Source organism: Pithys albifrons, chromosome 2 (genome assembly GCF_047495875.1).
Source record: "Pithys albifrons albifrons isolate INPA30051 chromosome 2, PitAlb_v1, whole genome shotgun sequence".
Classification (NCBI taxonomy): Eukaryota; Metazoa; Chordata; class Aves; order Passeriformes; family Thamnophilidae; genus Pithys; species Pithys albifrons.
Window position 1 is genome coordinate 102,331,586 of NC_092459.1, and position 24,807 is coordinate 102,356,392.

Genomic DNA, 24,807 nt, shown 5'->3' on the forward strand with positions numbered 1-24,807 from the left:
GAGCTTGATACACCCTCACTCTTAAAAAACCCAAAAGGTTGTACTCTGAAATTGTTTCAAATAAAAAAAAATACCAAACCAAACAACAACTGGTTCTTCCTAACGTGGAGTGGGGGAATTTCCTTTAAACACATTCCCATTGCTTCTTATAAATAAAATTACTCTAAGTCATCATGTGGTAATCCACCATGTCCTTCAGAAGGTGAGGAAACCTTCGAAAAGTGAATAAACTTTTTAGCAGTCGAATATCAGATCCAAAACAAAATTTCTCCCTGTGAGCGACTTCCCGAGGTCCTCTTTACGATGTTCTAAAACCGCAAGTGCCCGCAGGACTGCACAGCCCCCTGAGCAAACAGCAAGCGCTTGCCCTGGGAAGCTGAAAGCCGAAGGCACGAGTGGAGGACAATGCGATACAAGGTAGAGCAAACACGGCGGCGGCTTCATTTTTGTTAAGAGGAGAAAAAGAGTAAGTGTAAAGAAGGCGAGAAAAGGGAAGCGACATTAAAGGAGGATTTATGTTTGAAATTTTGTATTTTGGAGGGAAGGGGAACTTTTATGAGCCGGCGAGGATGCTCGGGGTGGGATGGCAGCCGGCGGCCGCGGTGCCAGAGGCAGCCCCGGCGCCGGGGGAGCGGGGGCCGTGCTAGTTCCCGGTTGCCATGGGGAGCTGGGGAGGGCGGCGCCGCCGCCGCTGCGCAGGGAGCAGCTGCTCCCTGACACATCCCCCCGCTGCCATATTGTGTCCGCCGCCGGCCGCACGGCTTCATGACCGCGGTGAGTGCAGCCCGCTCGACCCCGCTGCCCTCCCTCCCCCGCACCCCCACGCCTGATTTTGTTGCTCCTCCCTCCTTTTTGGGTTTAGTTTTCGGGTTTTTCGTGGATTTGGGGGATGGGGTTTTTTTGTTTTTGACGCTCCGGCGGGTTTCCGTGGGGGAAGGGGAAGGCGCGGGTCCCGCCGGGGCGGGTGGCGGGTGCCCCCCTGCCCCGCGTGGGGACAGTGCGGGGGCGGCGCGTAGGGAGCGGGTTCGAGGGGACCCCCTTTCCCCGCGGACCCGCTCCCCGCACCCCCCTTCGCGGCTCCTCCTCCCGGCGCGGTTCCTTGGAGCTTCGGCACGCGGGATTTACGCGGGTGACCCCCATCCACCCGGCAGGGCAATCCCGCGCTTCCAGGCGGTGATGGAGAACGGGGCCAGCCCGGGGTCGGGACCCGGGAGCGTGGCCCCGACGTGCCCCTCGCCTCCGGGTCATCCCCATGAACCCCCCCCACCCGCGCTTTACTTAACTCAGTAAGGACCCTTTCGGCGTTGTCCGCTGTCCCCAGACCGGCGGCAGCCCCGCGGGTGTGTAGGGGGGTTGTGGTTTGCAGTGGGAGAGGCGACACGGGGTTCCCGCGTTTTGGGTTAAAATCCAGGAAACGGCTGATGAGGGGCCCAGGGTGAGGGTGGGATCCGCACGTGGCCCTGGAGTTCTTCATCTCTTTCGTTTTTTTTTTTTTGGTGAAGTTGGGCAATGAGTTGATGGCAGTAGAGGGGCAGCATCTCACTGCCCTCCCGCCTTATTCCTGCTTGAACACACCAACGTGCTTGGTTGCCCACGTTTGATGGGAGTGGAAACTGGCTTTTGTTAGTAAAGGCTTGGATTCTTACAAGGCCCAAAGAAAGAGTAAAGAGGACAGAGTAAAACCAGAAAATAAGGGGTAACCTTGAGGGGGGCCCAATAAACTCACTTTCCTGCTGTGGTGCCTGCCTAGGGATGGATGCTGTGTGCAAAAGGTGAAGTTAAAAATGCTGAATTATGGTGAACTTAAGTGCTGAGAAGGTAACTTGATTAGATGTGTGGCTAACGTGTGAAATCAAGCTACCTATATATAATGTACTTTGTGTACATGTATTTATACTCTCCATACTCTTATTATTGGTAGACTTGTATTTAACAAATTTAATAATCATTAGGTTGTAATATAGTGACATGTGAATCAAATGATCAAACTTCTGTTTGTTTTGTGTTTCTTTTCCCTCTTAGAAGTCTGGTGTTACGCTACATCTCTTCAAGAAAAATTAATCTGCTGTTATCTATGTCAGAAAACTTGAACTAGTTTGCAGGTTGTTTGGTTTTTTGGCAAATGCCAACTTGCATTTCCCAAGCTCCACAGAAGGTACACAACTCTGGACTGAAAGCTCTATAGTAGCAATTAATGCAGCACAGAGCTTGAGCTGATGAATTTAGCCAAATGCCAGGGTATGTTATCTCTGAGCTTGCTGCCACAGCACTTCAGCTTCTGCTGGGGACTCATTTGTGTCCAGCGGTGTGACTTGACTTTTGTAGAAATAGAGAAGAGATGTTTTTATCAAATGCTCCCCTACACTGAACAGTGCTACTGTACATGGTGTTTACACCTGCGGACTGTGGGGGAGATGCTGGGATGGTTGCCCTGCTGGTCCTGAGGGGAGCTGGAGGTGCTGACCCCGTATCAGTCCAGGCATGTGGCCCTGAGCACTCTTAGGGACTTTGTTGAAATAAAACTTTGTTGATATCTTTGTTGGCAGCATCTAGACCAGAGGATGAGGTGGTGACTTGATTTGGGTGCTGCCACTGAGACTGAGCTGAGGGAGCTCCTCAGGGTTTTTTCAGCCCAGAAGTAAGCTCCAGCTACCACAGGTTTTCTGCTTGAGGAGCCTTCCCGTGTCTTCTGGGGAGCTCCAGCATGGGCAGCAATTACCGCAGTCTCAGGACATGTCAGTCCAGTAAGTAATGGAGGAGGTACAGGAATGTGTAATGGTCCCGTTGAAGGAGAAGTGCTGCCTAACGAGTGAGTGTAGTGCCTGGGAAAGAAGATGGAGGCTTAGGGACATGTCAAGCTGATCGTTACCGTCTTTATTAACCACCGGCTCTGTCCACTCTGCAGTGGACTTGAAAACCTGATGTGTTGAGCAGAAGCAAACTTTTGGTGCATGAGATAGTTTGGCATCTGAAGATGCTGTGTATGGATATAGTTTAAACTAGTAAAAAGCCACATAGTTCTTGGGCAGAAGTGTTAGTTCCCATAAGACCAGTGGAAATTTTTATGTTGATTTCGCTGGGGTTGTAATTCCACCTTCCTCTCCTGCTGTTACTTCTTGACTACTCATTGTTGTGGTTAAAAGGAGCTGATGTTTTAGAGGAAATATCCCAAACACTCAGAAGACTTTTTCCATGTGCAGGTTTGTGATACCTTATCAGAATGAGCTGCACAGCAGAATTAGAGACAGGGAGGTGGCAGAGAGTATGGGTGTTGGGAGGAGTGATGGTGTGCCCACGGCCACCACTGCCATGCATCCTTTAACACTGTTCCCCTGCAGTGGGGTAGTCTTACTGCACTACTGTGGTGCAAAACAAGCTGTGTGAAACACAGGTTTCCTTTCCTGTCTGCAAAAATATGAAAAGCAGCCTTTAGTGCCCATGAGTAACGGCTGTCAGCAGTTTGGATGCATGTTCACTACCTATTAGCACAGGTGTAACTTCTGGTTTATTTCTTTTGGCTACCCAAGTTTTCTTGCTGTAGCAGTTGCTGTTCCTCCCCTCCTGATAAATGAGTGTATTTTGTTAAGCTGGTGTATAGGATGTCACTGCACTGATGGTAACCTTGAGGGAAGTAGGTGGAGGCAGTGAGTGCCTCATCCCAGTGTGTGTTGCCACTTGAGACAACTGCAATGGTGTTGGGCAACTTCCTGTGCTGAGGCACTGCTGTCAGCAGCATTGGTGACTCATGTCAGCACTCGATTGTGCCTTGACAAGTGCATACTTGCAGACTGCAAGCCCTGTCCATGTCCTGTTGCAGCACCAAGAGGTTCAGTGTGGGTGCATGTGGGGTGTCTCTTCTCAGATCAGCAGCTGTCTTTGGCTCCCAGAGAAGACACACACAAGTAAAACAAGAAAACCCAGAGATGCTGCCTGGCGCTTTTTCTGGCTGGACCTTTATGTGTGACACATGTGTATTTGTTCCCTGTCATTTTACCTGTGCCTTCTGACTTAGTGCACATTGTGTGATGGTGAGTTCTACATCCCATCCTCACCAGGAAAGGTAAAAGCACGCAGTGATGGTCCAGGGTACTTCCAAAATACAATTTAAGTCAGCAAGTGGGAGACAGCTCAGCTGTGCTTTGGTAATAATTACATGAAATGGAAGTGGTGCTGTCTGATGCCAGCCAGTCTTTATGACCCCTGGTACTCTGCCTCCTGCCTGTAAAACATCATGGCTGTGGCAGTGTGAGCGTTGGGTCACTCTTCCATTTTAAGAGTGCTCAGTGCCAAGTGCCTGCAAGCCTGCAACCAGGAAACCTGGATGTTGTGTCTGGGACAGTAACACCTGTGTTACCGAATGATTGCTGAGTGGTACCAGGACTGTTTTAGGATAAGTCTGGAATTTATGCACCTAGGAATATTTATACCAAAACTCAACAATGTGGATTTTGACTTTTTTGGTTTTCCTAATGCATTCACTTTTTTGTGCCATTATGTTCAGTCTGGACTTGGAGCTCCCCACTTTTTCCTCAAAGGTTAGGGTATGTTAGCGACTCCACTAAATTGACTACCGCTGCTGCAGAAATCATGCCCCTCTGCTGCCCTTCTACACACTCTGTAAGGATTAGATTATCATTTGGAAATGTTTTACCCAGTTCCTTCTGGCAGAACACCCTAACATGATTTTCTCCGGTTAGTGGCACCTGTGTATGCTGACTGCCTGGCAGGATGGTGGTTGTGGTCTAAAAGTTGCTATCACTGTTTCACTGAAGTTGCTAATGGGGTGGGTTTGAAGTGCAGTGCTGGGCTGAGATCAGGTCTACAGTCTCGAGCTGCGATGCTTTTGGCTGTCTGCTGGCCTTCTGCTCTGGCCAGCAGCAAACTTGGTCTCTGCACTACAGCCACAGACCCACACACCTCAATGGGCCTTTGAACAGCACCGTTGATACTTTGACTTTATCAGCTTGACTGCATTTTCCATCAGTTGAGTGCTGGATGGGTGGTATGTGGGTGATTCTGCTCCACCCTTGTGGTTTTTTGCTTATGCATCCCTGTGTCCCACCAGTGTGTGTCGTACAAATTGCCATCATGTTTTTATTGTGGGCTTCCTGATGTGTGACTGGATGTATTGCCGAAGCGCATGTCCTGGAGCAGTGGAGCAGCTTATCTTGATGCCACGCTGTCCTGCTGTCCTCGTTCCTTCTCTTATGTTATGTTCAGTGCATTCCTATCTTGCAGTTTGTAGCTACTTTTTGTTTCCTGGTTCGAGTGCAGTCCCCTGCTTGCTTTAACTCTCACTGGATTCCATTGTGCTTAGATTTGGGGCAAGTACATGGTTGCCTAAAACCTAGTTACTGTATATGGAGAGAGTTTAGTGTCTGGAGAAATGGCACAAAGTAGAGCTGAGGGAGTGGGAGTTTGGGAAGCTTGCAGCCAAGCAGCAGCCACTCATCTCATCCTCTGGACCATCACCAGATCACTTATAAGCCAGTTTGGTTTTAGTTTAGGGATGTTGAGTAGTCAAAAGTAGGAGCTTTTTTTCTTTTAAACAACCAAGTTCAACACTTGTGAAGTAAAATTAAGAGCAAGTTGGCCGGGGGTGGGGGGTCAGCATGGCAAAGAGCACCGCTTTGCCTTTCCTGGAGCTGTGAAGGAAAACTTGCATTTACGGAGCAGGAGTTGGGAAACAACAATTCACAATCACAAGGGTGTATCAGTAATGTGACGGTGGCTTCGTGATAATAGCTCTGATGTTGCTTTCAAATTAAATCTTGCAGAAGGGTCTCTTGGGGTGAAGATTCAAATTGTTGGTTTTCAGCTGAAAATTGGGAGTTTTGGTACTTCAAAGCTGAAGTAGGCAGAAAAGCTGGATGTAAAAGATAGTATGTTTTCTAGCATTAGTAGATTGGTATTGACACCAGCTGCAATGTAGCTGTATTCACTTCTCTCTCAGGAGGGTGGTAGAGAAACACGTGGGTTACCCTGGAAAGAGAATTAGCATCAGAATAATTTTGCAAGGCATTTGCTCTAATGGCTCACTCCTAAACTTATCAGTGGCTTACATTTTTTTGCATGTCAGTCCATTTAGCAGGCACAGTACTGAATTTAAAGAACATGACCTGTAGGCATCTTTTGAAAAGCCACTATTGGCAGAGAAGCATTTTTCTTAAAAGCACTTATTCCACCCCTACTCCTCCCTTTCTCTGACAGCAAGGGTTTTTCTTAATAGTTTAGAGTTCACTGCTGGTTTGGTTTTTTTTTTTTTTATTTCCCAGTTTCTCTGTTAGATTGTTTTCATGTGCATGTTTTAAATCTGAGGCACAGGGAACCACGTCCAACAGTGACTGCAGCCTTTGGAAAGGTGTCATGATTGCAAAGTCTCTGAAGGCAGTACTGGAATAAATGTCCCAGAGGCTTTGGGCTGTGCACAGGATCTGGTTTGAGGTCTGGGCATGTCTAAGTTCACCTGTCATTTCCGTTTCAGATACTTATTTCAAACACAAATCCACTTGTGTGTGTGTGTATATGTGTACTTAATAAAAAAAAATAGAAATTTTTTCATCCACGTTAGATCAGGTGAAATCTTTCTCTTGCTTCCTGCCCTTCCTTGGGCTATGATAAGGGTTTAATACCTTCCCTTTTTAAATTTTGCAGCATTTCTTAACTTTTCCTAATACTCGACCTTTTAATTGGTTTTAGTTACCTTCCTCCTCATTCTCCACCTTTAATTATATCACAGGGTGCAGGAGAACGTTGACATTAAAGGGCCATTAAAATGAGAGAGGCTTAGAGGTATCTCAACAAATCCCTAAAAAACCTCTCTTCCCCTTTGAGCCCACCAGTGCCAAGTTTAAAACGAAATCCCTGAGCTTGTGGCTCGTCCCATCCTTTGGGTGGTTAGTTTATTTTCAGGCTGGATTTGAGAAGCCAATAACTGCCATTTTAATGTTTTTTTTAAGCAATTCTTTTTAATTTCCCTCCACTTTGCAAGCCAGGAGGAGCAGGAAGGGCCCTGCCTGTTGTAGGTGCTATCCCAGGGAGCATCTCTGGGTGCCCTTTGTCACCCGGGGGTGCAGCTGCCTGCTCGTCTCCTCTGCAGACAGTGGGCCCCAGCCTGCTAAAATCTATGGATGAGAGATGGTTTTGTCGTCAGGAGACTATAATGCCTTTAGTTGTCTTGGATACATGACCTCAAATAGCATTATAATCAAATATAGGCCTTTCTCAGGGGGGAGAAAGGATGGGGTGAGGATTTCAGCTGACTTCCAGCCCACTGAACATGGGTGTGAGATATGTATGTATAGATATGTATGTAGGGTATAGAACAGGGCAGCCTGAGACATAGGAGAGGGATGGGGGGTGGACAGGTTGAATTAATAGGGAGGAAGATGGAAAGAAATGGTCTGTTGTCATGCTTTTAATGCTCCTGGTCAAGCAGATATGGTGCTTTTTATTGATGGCTTTTCACTAGTAGTACCAGGATCTATTTTTTTTGTTGCTCTTCCCTCTAACATGCAAAGACTTGTAGCTGGTCCTGTTCTGTTTGAATGTTGGGTAGGAAGTTTATCCCCAACTTGTGTAGGTGAGCAGTGACAGTCATTTATTTGTGTAACTCTTGGGCTGTTTTAATAACACAGTATACACACTGATGGATTTAAGTCTGGACAAGCCCTGGTGTCAGTAACCTCATCTATACAAGGGAATATGAAAATCAAAAGAAGAGGCTGCTATGGGAATAGGTGCTTGCATGCAAAAGCACCTACTGGTCATTTTAAATAGTTTCACAGAGCCTGTTTGTGTTAGTATAGAAGTTGTGTATGAAGCACACAGGTGCCTGGCTCTGTAACCAACAAGCTGCATGCCCTGAGCTTGTTGCAGAGAGGGCGAGTGCAGAGCTGCTGTCATTAACCCAAGTGTAATATGGCTAAAAATCTTTTTTCCTGGATCAAAATTATATTCTACTCCTCAGACTTGGACAATGCATGGTAAGATTTATGTTTTTATTTTTCTAAACCTGGAGAGAAATCACTGTACTGTTGTCAGGTTCCAGATCTTCCCACTATTAGCAGAGGTGACCTGGTTCATACAGAAATAAATAGGTGCATTTAGTCGTGGAGAAGGTTGTCCTAACCAGAGGCTCTGATTTTGTGCAAGTGCCAAATGGCACCTTTCATCTGATGCCACTGTAGAATAAAGAAGGATCAAGCAGCAACAGCAGCTTTGTTCTCATACTAACTTGGCACGGACAAGGCTGTGGCATCTTTTAACTAAAAGGCTTACTTCTTTCTTGCTGGGTCAGTGAGTCCAGGCATGGTGGCCACAGTATTAAAATGACATTTGTGCACTTATACCTGCAGTGCTGCTTGATTTGGAGGTCACCTTTGGTGATGGTGACATCTGCTTCAGCTTTGTCCTTTGGACCTGTACTCTGCAGGAGCTAAGGCCTCTTTGAGAAGGGCTGCTGCAAAGCAAGCATGTTTCCCTGCTTGCCTGAAGATATGCCCAAGTGAACTTCCAGTTTTGTTAAACAGTTGGACTTCATTAAAGCAGTTTTGTCTTCATGAAAAGCTCACATAAATATTCGTATCTGTGTCAGAACATATCAGTGCTCAAGGTCTTCCATCAAAATGAAGTTGTAGCTGGAGATGCACATGGGGGCATACAAACCTGGTTTCACCCCAGGCATGCTCTGCTAGGGTGAAGATCTTGCAGTCCCTGCAACCTTTCCCAAAGTTAGCTCTTCAGTGAGTTTTAGAGAAGACTGCAAAAAATATCATCTTGTCTTGCAGCATGGAGATACTGAGTCTTCTCCAGCCTGCGTGCTTCTCTGAACCAGACTGCTGCCTGAATACACCTGCAGCCTTAATCAGCCCCTTTGGACCTGGGCTCTGCTGTCCGGGTTGTGAGTGGCCTGGAAGAGCAGGTCTTCACTGGGATTTCAGTGCTGGACTGGCACATATTAGCAGGGAGATCTGCTCCTGGCTTTTATGTGTTCTCTTAAGTGATGCCAAAAATCACAAAGACTGCTGGAAAGAAGGTTGTCTCTCTTGCCACTTTTGTCATGTATCCAAACTTTTATTTGAGCAACCTCAGTTGACTTTGCGGCCTTTTTAATCTTCTTACCCCAGAATCATAGTCCTCTGTCTATAATTACCAAGCAAAATAATGCGCACCTCCACTGCGATACTTGGAGGAGCAGATGTTTTGGTTGGTGTTTCTTTTGAAGGTGCTTACAGGAGATAGATGCTTGAGTTCCACAGGGTTTGGATGCATTATGTTCTGCTTTCAGTTGCTGTCACTGTGTACTTATTGATAGGGTAAAGCACATGGGTCAGAGCACAGACTCTTCCACATTTTTCAGATGGGTATTATTTTTGCATTTACATGGCTGGAGTTTGCCTTCTAACTCTGCTTGTGGAGCTGGGGCTGTCCCCATGGGACTTGCAGCAAGTCTCTGGCCATTCAATGCAGAGGTTTGGTAGATGGTTGCCATCTACCATCCTCCTTCGGTAAGAAGTGGATCTGGGAGAGCCATAGTAGAGGGATGAGGAGCATGTCTCAGCAGCCGAGGAGGAGGTGCCTGTCATTTGTAGGTGGTTTTCTTGCTGCTCCTGGAGTAGTGGAAGAGGCAAGGAAGGTGACAGTAACGGAATAAAGGAATGGAAGGTGAATTTCACTGGGTGGCCTGGCGGTGCTTATGCTCACTCTTAACCTTACCTTTTGGCTGGGTTTTCCTCTCCCCTTCCTCCCTGTTTTCATGTTGGTTCTGCTAATTCAGCTTATCCAGGAACCCTGTGGAGAGCAAGTCCTAGTGGCGACCTCTAACCTTGTTTGCATCAGCTCTTTGAGCTGGTAACAGTGAGAAATATTAGGAAAAAAGTCTGAGAGTCCAAGCATATATGGTTTTATCAAACCACCCGCACTGGAGTGATTCTTCTATGCTCTTTTCTTCTCACAGTCTGCTCTCCTTGCTCTTACTGTGATTTTCCTGCTGGGTCATCCCTGTCAACCAAACCCTGCCATCTTACAGCAAAGATGGCTTTGGTGAATCCGTCGACCTTTATGTAAAATACGAAACCCCAAATACTGGAAGTGGTAATCTTGAAAATGACAGCTTGGAAGCTGCATGCTCACAATCCCATCTGCTTATGGCCAAGTAGAGCACATATGGAGAAAAGAGTTGTGAATTTTGGGTGTGATTAGGGGTTTCTGTGAATGAAGAGAGGCTCTGGAGGGCACGCAGGCTGACCGCTTGTGTGCCCTCAGATATGCTGCAGTGGCACTGGTGTTGCTCCCCACCAGGCTGCTACAGGCAGAAAGCAGTGCTGTCTCAGATGGTCCTGTGTTCTGTGTGGCCCTTGGGTACTCGGGAAGGGAGGAGGTGCTGTGCTCCGCGTGGTCCTTGGATGCCTAAGAGGCAAGACAGACATTAACATGTTTTGGCTAACGACCCCTTTGGGGTACTCCTTGGAGTTGTGGTTGTTGATCTTTGTCTAGGGGAAGAGCCAGCTTTTGATGACTTGCAGTCGGAAGTTTGCCAGTGTTGATTTCTTCTTCATACTGATGCAGCAGCAGGCCAGAGTAAACAGGACAGAATTAGAGGTTCTGAGGCTATATTCTTTATTCTGAGGCTGAGGTGATGCTGTCTCCAAAAAAGCAGTGTCAAAATGATCAGCTGATGGTTCTCAGTGTCACCAGTCTTGTTACTGTCATCACAAGGGAGTTAAATTCTTCATTAAAAAGACTTCACTGTTGCATACTTTGCTATCTCTATATTTCACTTATTCTTGATGCAGCATTCAGTGTAGACCACTGGAGAACGCCCTTTGAAAACTGCAGCAGTTTTGGAACTGATTTTATTTTTTTCCTATTCATTAGTTGATTATAATCTAAAAATGGCCTTTATAGCTTTCTAGAAAAAATATTTTGACTTCTAATGTGTTCATGTAGAAGTTGTGCAAGGTGGTGAACTAGGCACCAAGAAGGTAATGAGATGGGTAAATTTTTGTAACACATATACTAAGAGAAACATGACACTAACCTGTATTATTTACTGTAAGTATATTACTTGCAAATAATATTTTTTAAAAGTAGGCTGTTCATTATTCTAATGATTCTCTGCTAAAACATAATAGCATGCAAACAAATAGTCATTGAAACCACAATGATACTTGATACGAAGTGCTGGTTTAATAAGTTAATATTTTTTTCCTTCTATATTTTTGAGCGTGCCCAGGCCATGTTTGTGTTGAAAACAGACTTCATTGCCCCTTTTCACCTAAGAAATAAATACAGTGACCTCAAACTTGCATGTGTGCATGTGCACATTCTTGAACTACTGTGCTGACAGAAGATTTCCAAAGGGTATTTCATGCAACATGAACCAAGAGCTAAAATTACCAACACAAGGCTGTGAGGTGTAAGCTTAGTATGTAGCTGGCTAAAGAGGTGCTGAACAAGGAGGTAAAGTTAATCTTTATAAGGAGAGCGGTACAACTCAGTTTGCAGCAGAGTTGGAGTTTGTTTCTCTGTATGAATTTTATCACTAACTCTTTGTTTGGGTTTGGGTTTTTTTAAATTCAAGCATGGATTGAAGAAGTGACATAAGCATATGTATATATGGTTGTGTTTAAAACCAGCCATCACTGACTGCCAATATAAATCTGCTCTGATGGCTTGTGGGGGGGAAGTAAATTGTAGGGAGAGCAAAGCTATTTTTGACCAGCTATTTGAGCAGCTCACTTTGCTTGAATTTTTTTTTAATAACTGAGCTGGTAGTTAATCATGTCTGTCCCTGCATTGAATAGAAATAAAAAAATAGAAAACAGAAAATTTGGGGTTGGGCATGGTTTCCAGCACTGCTGCTGGTAGGCATAGGTGTAGGTGCTACTGTTGAAACAGCTTTGTAATTGCTGGCACAAGAGCATATAAACAAATAAAGAGAGGAGCTAAAATTGCTGATGGGAAACCCAGTTTGTTTTCTGGGGGAGACACAAATTCTGCACCCAACGACTGCCTGGCACCAGGAAGGGGCTGACAGGACTCTGGGCCCTGTTGGGGAGCGTAAAATGGATGTATCCTTTCTAGGTCACCACGTCACTCCTCCAACACACACATCACTCTCCTACTCCCAAGTAAGAAGGCTGGGCATGTCCATCTGCAGCAGGCTGGGCAGGGTACTCCCATGGATGTGGTGAGGTTGTCGGGTTAGAGCTGGTTAGCTCAGGTTTTGTAGGTGGGACAGCCAGGAGTTGTACATAGGCTGGCCAACTCCTTGCCTCTGCTTGAGGAGAAGATGCAAGTGCTTGGAGCTACATGTTTACTGAAAAGTGCTGTGAGAAAACATCCAGTAACTGCACAGAGCTGTCTGGTGAGATCTGATATGGAAACTGTCCTTGTCTTGCAGTTGAGCTCTTGCACTGGGGGTTGACGTGTGAGACCAGAATGATAGCACATGCTGGGACAAGCAACTGGATTGGGTTTTGGGTTTTTGTTTGTTCGGTTTTGAGGATTTTTTTATGGTTAATATGAACCTCAGATTTGCTGGTAAACTGCATCCATAGTTGGAGCATCTTATGTCTACAGTATATGTGTGTAGGTGTGCACAACTCACATCTGTGCAGTGGTTTTGTTGGTCTGTTCTTCTCGTATAGCTGTTTTGGCCAAAGCTGTGGCAACAGTGAAGCTCTAACATGGTCACATCAGCATGAAAAAACTAGCTGTTCCCATAACATAGTTTGCTAGAGGATCCTGTTTAAAACTCTACAAGCAAGGTGGTTTTTGTTAGTGTAATGCCTCTAAAGCATGAGTAGCCTGTTAGATCATGCATTCTGGGTGACAGGTTTTTATAGATAATATTTTCATGGTTAGGTTTTTAATGTTTTTTTAATCTATGCTCTCAACCATTATTCTTGCACCAGGTCTGAGCTGCCACCCCAGTGGATTGTCTCTTCCTGTTGAGAGCTGGTCCCACCACCCTCTGTTCTGCAGGGGAGCCCAGGGTAGGGCAGCAAGCCCCTGCAGGAGGGGAAGAAGATATTTTGGGCCCAGGCAGCAATGTAGAACCCAGCTGATGAACTTGTAGGGGCTTGTAATGACTTCATTTGCACTGAGACCACAAATGGACTTTATGCCAATTTAATTTTTGTAACTTTTTCACTCTTGGGCACCAAAGGCAAACATTTCTAAACAGGGTCAATTTACAATATACTGAAGTCTTAATGTGATAGGTGAGTGGATTAGATCCTACCTATTAAGGTCTTTTCCAGATTTCAGATGTTGACGTGAAAATAGCTGTTCTTTCTGTATCTGATTTGGTGTTTAAGGTGGATACAGCAGTTTTCAAATGCTTACTGTGAGCTCTGATCACAAACTGAGGAGCAGTAACACACGGCTTATGAGATTACTGGGAGGCTCCCATTGGACTCTGACTCTCCTCAGGAACTGGCAGTATTCTTCCACAGCATGGGGATGGTGCTTCCCTTTGTTTGGGTTTGGTGGGCTGAATGTGATTTTGATGATTTGCAATGATTTCTGACCATCTCCTTTGTTGCAGACCAATAAAGCTAAATGGGTCCAGTCACTGGAATGACTCCGGATAAGAAAGCTGAAACAGCAGGAGCAGAAAAAGCTGCAGGACTACGGCAGTGTCATGGGGTGGGCAGCTTGCCCGATGCAGGCGATGCCGGCAAACCAAAGGCCACCGTGGTGGACAGAGATTCAGCAGATGATGAGCTCACAAATTTGAACTGGCTGCATGAAAGTACTAACCTTCTAACAAACTTCAGCCTCGGAACTGAGGGCCTTCCGATCGTTAGCCCCTTATATGACATCGAGGGTGACAGCGTGCCATCCTTCTCACCATCCTGTTACCAGAACCCTGAAAAAAAATCCTCCACTTCCAAACCCCCTTACTCTTTCAGCCTTCTCATTTACATGGCAATCGAACAGTCCCCCAATAAGAGCTTGCCAGTCAAAGAAATCTACAGCTGGATCCTGGACCGCTTCCCCTACTTTGCCACAGCCCCCACTGGCTGGAAGAACTCGGTCCGACATAACCTCTCCCTGAACAAATGTTTCCGAAAGGTGGAGAAAAGCCATGGCAAGGTGAGACCTGGCAGGAGGGAGGTGGAGTGAGTTTGAAATTCAGGGGGAAATGGAAAAGATTCTGTTGTTTTCAAGGATTTTTTTTTTAATCCCTCCATGTCCTCTAACACTTTATTTGCAGCTGGAGATGGTTTGAAAAAGCTGCTTGTGGCAAATCACAAGATGACAAAAGTCACTTGGTTTTGTTATTTATTGCTGACCTGGGTCGAGCTAGCTGTGGTGCATAATTTTTAAATCTGGCAAATATGCAATAGTAAAGGACCCTGTTTCCACTTAGCGTTTTGTTAGCTTGCAATAGCCAGACTGAAATTTCAGATGTCTCTTTTAGGCTGTCTTTCTGATGAAGCTTCTTAAATCAATGCTCTCTTTTATTTTCCAATGCTGCAACTTCGGTTTATGTTCCTCCATCCCTACTCTTTTAGCATAGCCATGTCTACAATCACACTGGCAAGTAGGAGAGATTGGGAGATGCCAACCAGCTTCCCTGCTTGGCTAGCACAGGTGTTGCCCCTCTGGGTGCAGATGTGGTCATCTGGAAGGTCCCCTTAGGGGCACACTATATAGAATCATAGAATCAGTTGGGTTGGAAGAAACCTCTGAGATCATCAAGTCCAACCCTTAATCCAACCCCACTTTGATTACTAGATCATGGCACTAAGTGCCACATCCAGTCTCATCTTAAAAATCTCCAGGGTTGGAGAATCCACCACTTCCCTGGACAGGCCATTCCAATGCCTGACTACTCTCTCTGTAAAGAATTTCTTTCTGATATCCAACCTGAACTTCCCCTGGCAGAACTTAAACCCATGCCCTCTTGTCCTACTGTATGTTGCCCAAGAGAAGAGACCAATCCCCACCTGGCTACAGCATCCTTTCAGGTAGTTGTAGAGAGTGATAAGGTCTTGCCTGAGCCTCTTCTTCTCCAGGCTAAACAACCCCAGGTCCCTCAGCCTTTCCTCATAGGACTTGTGCTCAAGCCCCTTCACCAGCCTCGGTGTCCTTCTCTGGACCTGCTCCAGCACCTCAATATCTTTCCTGAACTGAGGGGCCCAGAACTGGACACAATACTCAAGGTGTGGCCTCACCAGTGCTGAGTACAGGGGAAGGATCCCTTGTCCTGCTGGCCATGCTATTCTTGATACAGGCCAGGATCCCATTGGCCTTCTTGGCCACCTGGGCACATTGCTGGCTCATGTTCAGCCTCCTGTCAACCCAAACCCCCATGTTCCTTTCTGCCTGGCTGCTCTCCAGCCACTCTGTGCCCAGCCTGTAGCACTGCATGGGGTTATTGTGGCCAAAGTGCAGGACCCGGCACTTGGCCTTGTTTAAACCTCATCCCCTTGGAATCAGCCCATCTCTCTAGCCTATCAAGGTCCCTCTGCAGAGCCCTCCTTCCTTCCAGTAGGTCGACACTCCCTCACAACTTGGTGTCCTCTGCAAACTTGCCAATGATGGACTCAATCCTCTCATCTAAATCATCAATAAAGATGTTAAACAAAGCTGGGCCCAACACTGATCCCTGGGGGACACCATTGGTGACCGGCTGCCAGCTGGACACAGCCCCGTTCACCAGCACTCTCTAGGCCTGGCCATCCAGCCAGCTCTTAACCCAGCAGAGAGAGCCCCTGTCCAAGCTGTGGGCTGCCAGTTTTTCCAGTAGTATGATATGGGAGACAGTGTCAAAGCCTTTGCTGAGGTCCAGATAGACCACATCCACAGCCTTCCACTCATCCACCAGGTGGGTCAGCTGATCATAAAAGGAGATCAGCTTGGTCAGACAGGACCTGCCCTTTCTAAACCCATGCTGGCTGGGTCTGAGCCCTTGTCCATCCTGAATGTGCTGTGTGATTGCACTCAGGATGATCTGCTCCATAACCTTGCCAGGCACCAAGGTCAGGCTGACAGGTCTGTAGCTGCCCAGATCCTCCTTGCAGCCCTTTTGTGTGGATTGGTGTGACATTTGACAGTTTCCAATTATCTGGGAGCTACCCAGGGAGCCAGGACTGTTGGTAGATGATGGAGAGTGGCTTGGCAAGCTCTTCTGCCAGCTCCCTCATCACCCTAGAGTGGATCCCATCTGGTCCCATAGACTTCTGAGGATCCAGGTGTTTTAGTGTATCACTAAATGTATCTTTCTGGAATTCAGGGGGCTGTCATTTTCTATCAGCTCCAAAGGCCAGTTGTCCTGAGGGCCACCTGTCTTGGTGAAAACTGAGGCCAAGTAGGTGTTAAGTACGTGGCTGAGTGTTTCTAGTCCAACAGCTTTCTTAAATATTAAACTGAGTCCTTCACTTGTGATCTCCTGTTACACTTAGCACAGCTATAGCTTTCCAATAACCATCTCAGTTCCTGCATGTAATGTACTCAATGCTTTAGTCTATTGTAACATAACAGTGTATTTTCTGTACCAGTTTTTTCTTCTTTTATGATTTTACTAGTGATTGTCTTCCTCCCTCTCTCATTTCCCATCCTGTTCCTCTAAGAGCTGGCTCTGACTTAAATAAACTAACAAACCACATACTAGAAGTCCACGAACAAATCCTGGAGCCCTATGTTTGGAGGTCAGCCTCAGTGGTAACACTCTTGTTATCAGAAACGCCTGTTACGCCTGGCATGCTTGACAGCCTGTTGCTGTAGATAGTGGTCCTGGAGCTGAGTGGGCATTGGGAAGGACTGCCTTGTACTGATAAGACTGAACACCACTGCTTCTCAGTATTCCTGCTTTTATGTTAAATTGATAGGGTGCTGTTTGTCCAAGCAGCAGCTTTGCCCTGAAGAAGTGACTTTTTGCTGCAGTGTGACTAGTCCAGTACCTCCCCCATCACCAAGTCATGCTGAGTGTTGGGACAGGTTCTTAGTGTGGCTCCAGGTGCTGTAATGGAGTCACTGAGATCCTGCAAGCTGTGCCTGTATGGAGGACTGGATCTGAGCAGGGACCACACGCTGCTGCAGGTGGCACAGGTGCCCTTAAAGGACTGTGTGGCTCTGTCCAGGAAGGTTGACATGAGTTTCAGAAGAATTAGAGCAGGAAAGAGAAATCTAAGTTGGTATATGATGTCTTGCAGTCTCTGGATCTGCCCTTTAATGCTCATCTGTTCCCAGCCTGGAAACTCACAGGGGTTAGGAGTTACCAGGCAAACCTCTTGTCTTGGCATTTGTGTGGCAGGAGCTTGAGACTGCTTGGTCCCCTGCGTGCTCTGGCATCTCCACCAGTGATGCTGGGCTCAGAAGATGCTTGCTGATCGATGTGACATCTCTGGTAGGAAGAGCAAAATGCAGAACTGCTACCACTGCTACCAGCAAGGTGATGCTGATGTGTTCTGTCAGTGTTTTTCCAGGGCTTCAGAGGCCGCACAGCTCTCTAATTCTAAAGAACAGAAACTGCATTTACAAAAAAAAAACCCAAAAAACAAAAAAAAAACCAGAACAGCCCCTCCTGAAACTTTGCTGAAACTTCCTCATTTCCAAATTACAGTGGTTAAATCTTTACCCTATGCCTTGCTTAGTGAAGGACCAGACGAGGGTACTGCATCATGCACAGAGTTCATGGGAGTTGATGTGGTAGATGATGGAAATGCTGCAGACCCCTTTGGATAAGCTTCTCAGGTGTCACTTCTTTGAGCAAGTAGCAGCGGCTTATTTTGCTGACCCTGTTGTCAGTAACCGTCTGCTGACTGTACCTCTGGGTGCTTCCCTTAGACAGCAAGATAATTTTGTAATTTTTTCCATTTTTTTCTTTGGTAATGGCATTTTGTATCTCAAAGGAAGGGAGCATGCAGTCAGCTTTCTTTTATCCCAAGTGCCTGTGGAAGCAGAGAGGTCCATGGCATGTATCAGAGGAGCATGGGGTTTTTTTGTAATGTCAAGGTAAGAAGGGTTTCAAAGCTTTTCAAATGAATCTGGGCTCTTGTGTTGGAAGAGCATAAATGTCTGACAGGAGGGGACAATCTGTGCCCCTGCATCCCTGGGCAGGCTACTATCTGACACCTCCCTGACTGTTGCTGCTGGTTGTCAGCTGTGAAATCATCTCTTGGAGGTCTGGCAGCAAAAGTAGGTAGAGTCTGTCCTCATCTTTGCTGTAATGCTAATAGATTGGTCTGGATTGGGAGTGCATATTGAAGTGAATCCCCTGATTTTTTTTTTTCCCACTTACCCACTGCACTGGCACTGCTGGGCAGTTTCAGGATACTTGAACTGGTTTCGTTTGTGCTAGTGCTGACCTGGAGGACTTGCTGCAGTAGCATGGTTACTGTGCCATGATGGCTCTGGACGTCGTTCATAAGACACTGCTGGAGCTTCCCTGCTGAGAAGGCTGTCCTTACTTGGACTGCTGGAAAAAATTTATGTTACAGTTTTCTTTTGATGAGTTGAAAAGTACTGAAGGGAAAGTGACTGCCTTGAGATGCTTTGTGAGCCAGCATTGCAGTCGAGAGGAGGAACTTCTTAGGACATGGAAACAGGATGTATATATGTCACATCTCTGCTCAAATACATGTTACCTTTCTGAATGCATGTAGCAAGACGCTGCTGTATCAGAGTGGCTGATGTGAAAAGCAGTTTAGAGCTGGAAGCCCTGAAGAGCCTCCCTGCTCTTTTCTAGACTTGTTTTTACAATTGTGTCATTAGGGTTTATTTGTTTATTGATACCACTGGGAAGAAAAGGTGTGAGGAGGCAGGAGTGGCATCTGCATCAGTCATCAATTTGGCAGGCCACTGCTACCATGGATGTGGCCCTGCCACGGTTTCCTCTGAAGGCTTGAATGTCAACAGATCTCTCTGTCTTCATGGTAAATATGTGGCTTAGGGTTTTTTTTCTTGTAGTGTTTGTCTTGTTTTTTTTCTTCTTCTTTGACAAGAGATGGTGGTAAACAGTCCACGTAGCTCTTCAAATATTTGGGCAAAGAGCAGGGCAGGTCCCATCCACAAGGCTGTACAGGCAGGAGAGAGATGTCTATTATCTGATAAACCTCCTGGTCAATATATCATGTACCTCCATACACACAGAGACTATTTTCTACCATGTCTTTGCTAAGCAGAGGGTGCAAGCAGAGCAGTGCACAGGAGCAGCCCCATGGGCATCACCTCTTTTGCTCAGTGTCTGCTTTTAGTATCTGTAGTGGTGGGTGGAAATGTGGTTTCGCATTACACATAACCCAAAGAAGAAGTCACCCTGTTTACTGTCTCTTGCATTGGGTCTGTCAGTGTCTGCAGGGCTTCAGGTTGTGCCTGGATTCAGCTTGCTGTTGCAATACCCTCCCAAAATCCTTGTTTTACCTTGTCAGGCCAGCAAGCTGGTGGGAATACCTGGCTGGGAAAATGAAAGAGGGATGCAAAAGTTCTCACCTGAAGTAGCAGATAAAATAGTTCAAGAGCACTGGTTTGTTGGTCAGGGGGGTTCCTGCTGCTTCCTGGGGGCTACAGCCTCAGAGCTACCAAAGGGAGGGGAGAAAAAGAAAAAGCCTAGGGTAGGGTTGGAATGCTGGAGAAAGGGATCTGAGAGACGTTCAAGAAAGGAATCAGGGTGTAAGGCTATCATTGAGATGACGAATTGAACCATTTCGGGAGGATACCCCCTGTTAGTACCTAGGTGTCTGCATCATCCTGGCAGCTACCATGGCTGTTGAATAATTAAAGGTAAGCTTGTTGATAAGTATCTTAAAGGCTGTGCTTAGTTTTAGCATGAAAAGATGAGTATAAAAAGGATTCAGGTTAAAAAATACATAACTTGGAGAGATGTGTCAGCTCAGAGAGTGACTTCATCTAAAATTATGGAGTGGCATCTCTCTTTCTCAGCTGGGGCTCTCTTTTCTATTGACAGCAAGGTATCTCCTTTTCTCCAGAAAAAAAAATTACTTAAACAGAACCACAGACTTGCATGCTTTTTGAGTACCTTTCAGCCTTGAGTAGGTCATAGAGCATCCATCCATAAAAGGGTATTATTGCCCCCTGTGATACAGGCAGGAGGAGGCCAGCTGGCCTCTGTGAGTTCGCAGAAGGTGCTCCAAGCAGCTTTAGCTTCTGCTCTGAGAATCAGGCCCCCCAAAATCCTTTAAAAGGTTCTGAAATGGTGTAGAGCTGCCCCATCCTTCAGCCATGTACATGACTATTTCTGTAATACCCGTTTTCCCAAAAAATGTGGTAATACCTGTTTTTCAAAAAAACAAAAAAATTGGTGCCACTATCTGCAGATATCTGGTCTATCAGGTTTTAACTTTCCTATTTAATTGTCTTCTTTATGTTGCAAGAACTAGCAGGCTCAAAAAAGCAGGTTTTTTTCTTTATTTGGTAAATTTTGGAGGAAATCTTTGAGACGAGCAAGAGGTACTTTATCTTGCTTAAGTTTCAATATACCAAATTTGGTATCAAAAATGGTAGTGCTTATGTTGTTAGGTGTGTCAAAAATATGTTAATTAGGCTTTTAGATTTTGAAAAAGAGGGAAAATGCTGGGCATCCTGCAAGCTCCTTTTATAGGATGCTGTAAAGTTAAATGAGTATGTGGCCATATTTAAGCAAAAGGAAAGGTGCTTATATTTCTTAGAAACCAATTGATGGAAAGGCTGCTGATCAATTTGCCAGTGCTTGGACAGATCCTTAAACACATAGGTGTGTTTACCAAGTCTTAAAATAGGGTTTACAGCTTTCAGGGCACAAATGTGAATGGAAATGGGGCTTTGGAGATGTTATCCCAAGCTGCAACATGGGATGCTTCCATAGTGTATAGCAACCATTTTCTTCATTTGGGAGCATCCACTTTCCATGCAGGTGGATGTTGTTTGTCAGTTGTACAGGGATGTATGCATATGTACAGTCATTGCACTGTGCTACAATTTGGGAATACTAAATTAGAAAGGACTGTAACAGTCTGGCCCTGGGTTTTCTAATTTGCCATGCTTCTTTCTTGCAGGTGAATGGAAAAGGGTCGTTGTGGTGCGTTGACCCAAAATACAAACCTAATCTTGTCCAAGCACTGAAAAAACAGCCTTTTTCCTCAGCACTTGCATTTTATACTCCGCCGGCGTCACCACCAAGGTAGGTGAATTTTCTCATCCGAGTATGGCACGTGGTCATGTTATTCCACGTGGCAGAAGAAATGCCCACACAGGTGTTGATCTGTTGTTACAGTCTGCCATCCAAGAGAAGAATTTGAGTGGGGCTTAGGTGAGACTAGCTGGATGAGGCAGGGAGATGTAGTCAGCTCAGGGTTCCTAGACAGCACATCTGAGTGTGTGTCCAAGTCATCCCCTTAACTGTGGGAGAGTTTAAAAGAAGAAGGTCAGGGGTGTTCTGAGTGCTTATGGTTAGCCCAGTTTCTCCAGGAGGCAAGCAGTCCTGGGTACAGGGCAAAATCCTCTTTCAAGCGCAGTTCAGCAGAACTGATACAGTGTGCCCGGTGCTGTTGGCTTTGGAGGTGTGTCTTCTCTTGTAAGCCACTTGTCTGGATGTAAAATGTACATACTTTATGCTGTTGTCAAAAACAATCAACTTTTCTACAGTCTGAAGTGATTAGAGAGGCTGGTCTGAGAGGGTTGTTTTTTTTCCTCCAGGGCTGTTAAAAGGATTTTGCAGCAGGAATGTCAAAAACAGCCTTTGCCATAAATATACTCTGAGGTGGAGCATGCAAGAGTTCTGAAACCAGGCTTCCTTACCAGAACATTTTAAGATTAGGCAGCAGATCTGGGGGAATTTGAAGTCAATCTCATGCATCCTCAGTAGAGGAAGAGAAGCTGTGTCAGCCTGAAGAGGCGGGGCAGAGAGGAGGAGTGAAAAGCAGAGGAATGCATTTGGTGAGCTCAGTTCCTAGGTAGGCATGTGGCCGGTTTGTCTAGTTCAGGAAAGAGTTTGGGTGAGATAAGAGATAATTAAGGTCTCTGTACATTGACCTATGCCTTAACCTTACTGTAAGGAGTTTTCTTAACAAACAGGAGGAACTGGGATTACTGGACTGATAACGTTAAGCAGGCATTTCTCAAGGTCCAATAGGAATTGACCCTGAGAGCTGGCACCCCTGTGCAAGCCTTAGCTGTCTGCCAGTGGCTGAAGATCTTTGTGTGGCATAGGCTTTTCCAGTTGTGCTTGTAACCTACAAGATACAGCCTGCAGTCTCTGGTCTCCAACCTAGGGCCATCTTGGGTTGGAACAAGGCAGACAGAAGTATCCTGTTTTCCAGCTTTCTGCTGGAATGGGAGCATTGCTAAAATAACCCTGAAGCATTTAAGTATTAAGAAATAGTCAGATTGGAAAGTATGAGATGACTGGTGGTATTGCTTGGTTTTATGGGAATAAAGATTATTGAAATGACTGTAATTGGGCTCTAGAGGATAATGCTTTTACAGGCTTTAATGTTTCTATGTAAGGGCATAGACTTCAGTTTATTTTTGTACAACTCAGGTGAAGGTTTGGTCCTTGAAAGCTTTAATACTGTGTCTGTGTTAGCACAAACTTCAAAGCATGGCAAATAATGCAGGTGGAATGGGACTTCTAGGTGTTGTCTGCCCAACCAAAGGCATAGAGGATCAAGACAGACTGAGCCTAGGACAGGGCTTTCAGAGCCTTGACAAGTTAAGCTTTTAGTATCTCCAAGGTCTTCAAGATTAGTCCAGCTGAAGTTATGTTGAAGTGTAGTTTACTTAGCTTGTATAAATACAACATACTGAAATTAGGTGTAGGGAAGGAGAGATTTTGTCTGAATGCTGAAGTACTTGGAAGATCATGACTTTAATTTGAAACTATTGTTTTTGGTAACTTTTTTTTCCCTTCACTGAAGGACTAATCAGCCTTGCCAACAATCACAACTATAGGGAAATCCTGGTTCTAATGAAGCCACATGGCAAAATTCCCACTGACTTCAATACAGGAAGGGTTTTGCAGTGCTTGTATTTGAGTGCAAGAAAATAAAACCCAACATTTTAAGATACCAAACTTCTCCCAAATTAATATTTTTCTTTAATCATAAAAACATTTATATTACTTTCCATCATGCACAGGAAAACAGATTCTTTTTTTCTTCTTCCATGTTTAAAAATTCTTGGATTTGATTTAAATTCTGGCCTAATTTTGGGGAAGTGCACCTGAGGTCTGCCTTGTTGAAGAGAGAGAGAAAGCCCAGAGGTACAGCTGGAGAGCGGCTGGAAGTATTGCCCAAATTTATCTACAGGGTGATCCTAAAATTTGACTGTGAGAGTCTCTGAATTTTTCTGTGGGAAGGCTAGTGTTCATAATTATTTTACAGTTTGTGTGGAGTATACCTGTCATTCAGCAGGATTTTAAAATAAAATTAAGCTGTTAGTTTGAGCAGACGCTTTCCAAAACTGTAATCTCTGTCTAGTGACACTGAAATTTGTATTATCATAGATGATTGGCATCCCTGATGCATTTTAGTTCTGCACAGCTTGTTCAACAAGTTGCTGCGAAGCTCTTGGCTACATTTTGTTTCTAGTACTACATGTATTACAGTGCTGGATTCTGGGGATGGACACAGTCTTCATCTTGCATAGACCTAGGCAGTAATTTGCTCTGGGAAGGGTCTCTGTGGATATGATTTTTGAAGGATCTCAGCTTAGATAAAAGGATGAAGATGTTTGGCATCTCTTTGTACAATGGACCTGTGGGCTACAGAACCTGTCATGTTGGGATTGGATCATTACTTTCCTTTTATTTTTAATTACTTTTTATTTTTTCAACCCATTTTAGGAGCTGTTCCCTTTGTGCTCGCTAGCTGCTACTAAAAAAAACATACCAGTTGATGTTAGTGTTCCATTTGTTCCCATTCAGCTGTGCTGGAACTTTTTCCCTTTGGTTACCACACTGGGAGATGCTCCTTTTCTGTACCTTTGGTTACCAGTGCCAGGCAGGCTGTGGTGCCGCAAGACCTTTTTATGTGGCTCGGGTGATGCATTTCAAGCCACCTTGCTTTGATTTTTTCCCTCCTACACTGTAGCAACCACTGGAGCTGTTGCAAATGGCCAGCTGAGTTTGGATAATATGATGGCAAGTTGGAGCAGAGAGGGTATTCAATGGGCATCCCTTATAACATCCATGCAAGGTAGCTGATCTCAGGGTGGCTGAGATATGTACAGCCTCAGTACCAGCCAGTCACCAGTGAAATGTATTTTCTTCAAAATTTATCTTAAAGGGTGAAGATTTTAGTTTTAAAAAGGTATTTTTAAAACTGAAGTAATTATTTGGGGCTTAATGAGTGGTCTGAACGAGTAATTAAAATGTTAAACATTTAACAGCTTTGTGATTTTGAAGGGTTTTGTGGCTGTACCTTATTTTGGAAAATAAAGCTGTGTAAATGTGATAAATACAAAAGGTAAAACACCTTAAGGATGAAAATCACCTCATTAATCCTGTGAGGTTTCTGTTATAGGTTGGGCTTGAAAATTGTGCTTATCACCCTTCAAATTCTTCCAGCAACACTATAAAAGATGCATGTTGCTACATTTCATGCAATTTTAATAGTGTGTACTATTTTTGTTGTATTTATTTCCAACTGCTTGCTCTAGTGTATTTATAATGAACTGAATAATTAGGGCTGGGTGTGTAGCAACAAAAGCCATGTGAAAGCTCTAACTTGCCCTTTATTCTATAAGGGATTTAGTGGTGCTTTGCCAGGTGCAAAGCTGGTCTGACTATGATAAAAAACTGGGATAGCATCACCAGAACAGCCAAGCTTCAGATAACTGTAAAATCAGCTGGTA

The 24,807-nt window shown here is 45.2% G+C and overlaps 1 protein-coding gene across 3 annotated transcripts in view; it reads left to right on the forward strand.

Annotated features, from left to right (window-relative positions):
- The first annotated feature begins 409 nt into the window (after positions 1–409).
- FOXN2 (forkhead box N2) overlaps positions 410–24,807 on the forward strand; it is a 33,198-nt gene continuing 8,800 nt past the window's right edge. For 2 of the 3 annotated variants that reach the window (XM_071580283.1, XM_071580302.1), the window contains exons 1-3: positions 732–774; positions 13,556–14,106; positions 21,012–21,136. In XM_071580283.1, the coding sequence (XP_071436384.1) occupies positions 13,570–14,106; positions 21,012–21,136 (662 nt within the window). In that variant the 5' untranslated portion in view covers positions 732–774; positions 13,556–13,569. Of the gene's footprint in view, positions 467–731; positions 775–13,555; positions 14,107–21,011; positions 21,137–24,807 lie in introns of those variants that run through there. The other variant, XM_071580293.1, reaches the window with a different exon arrangement.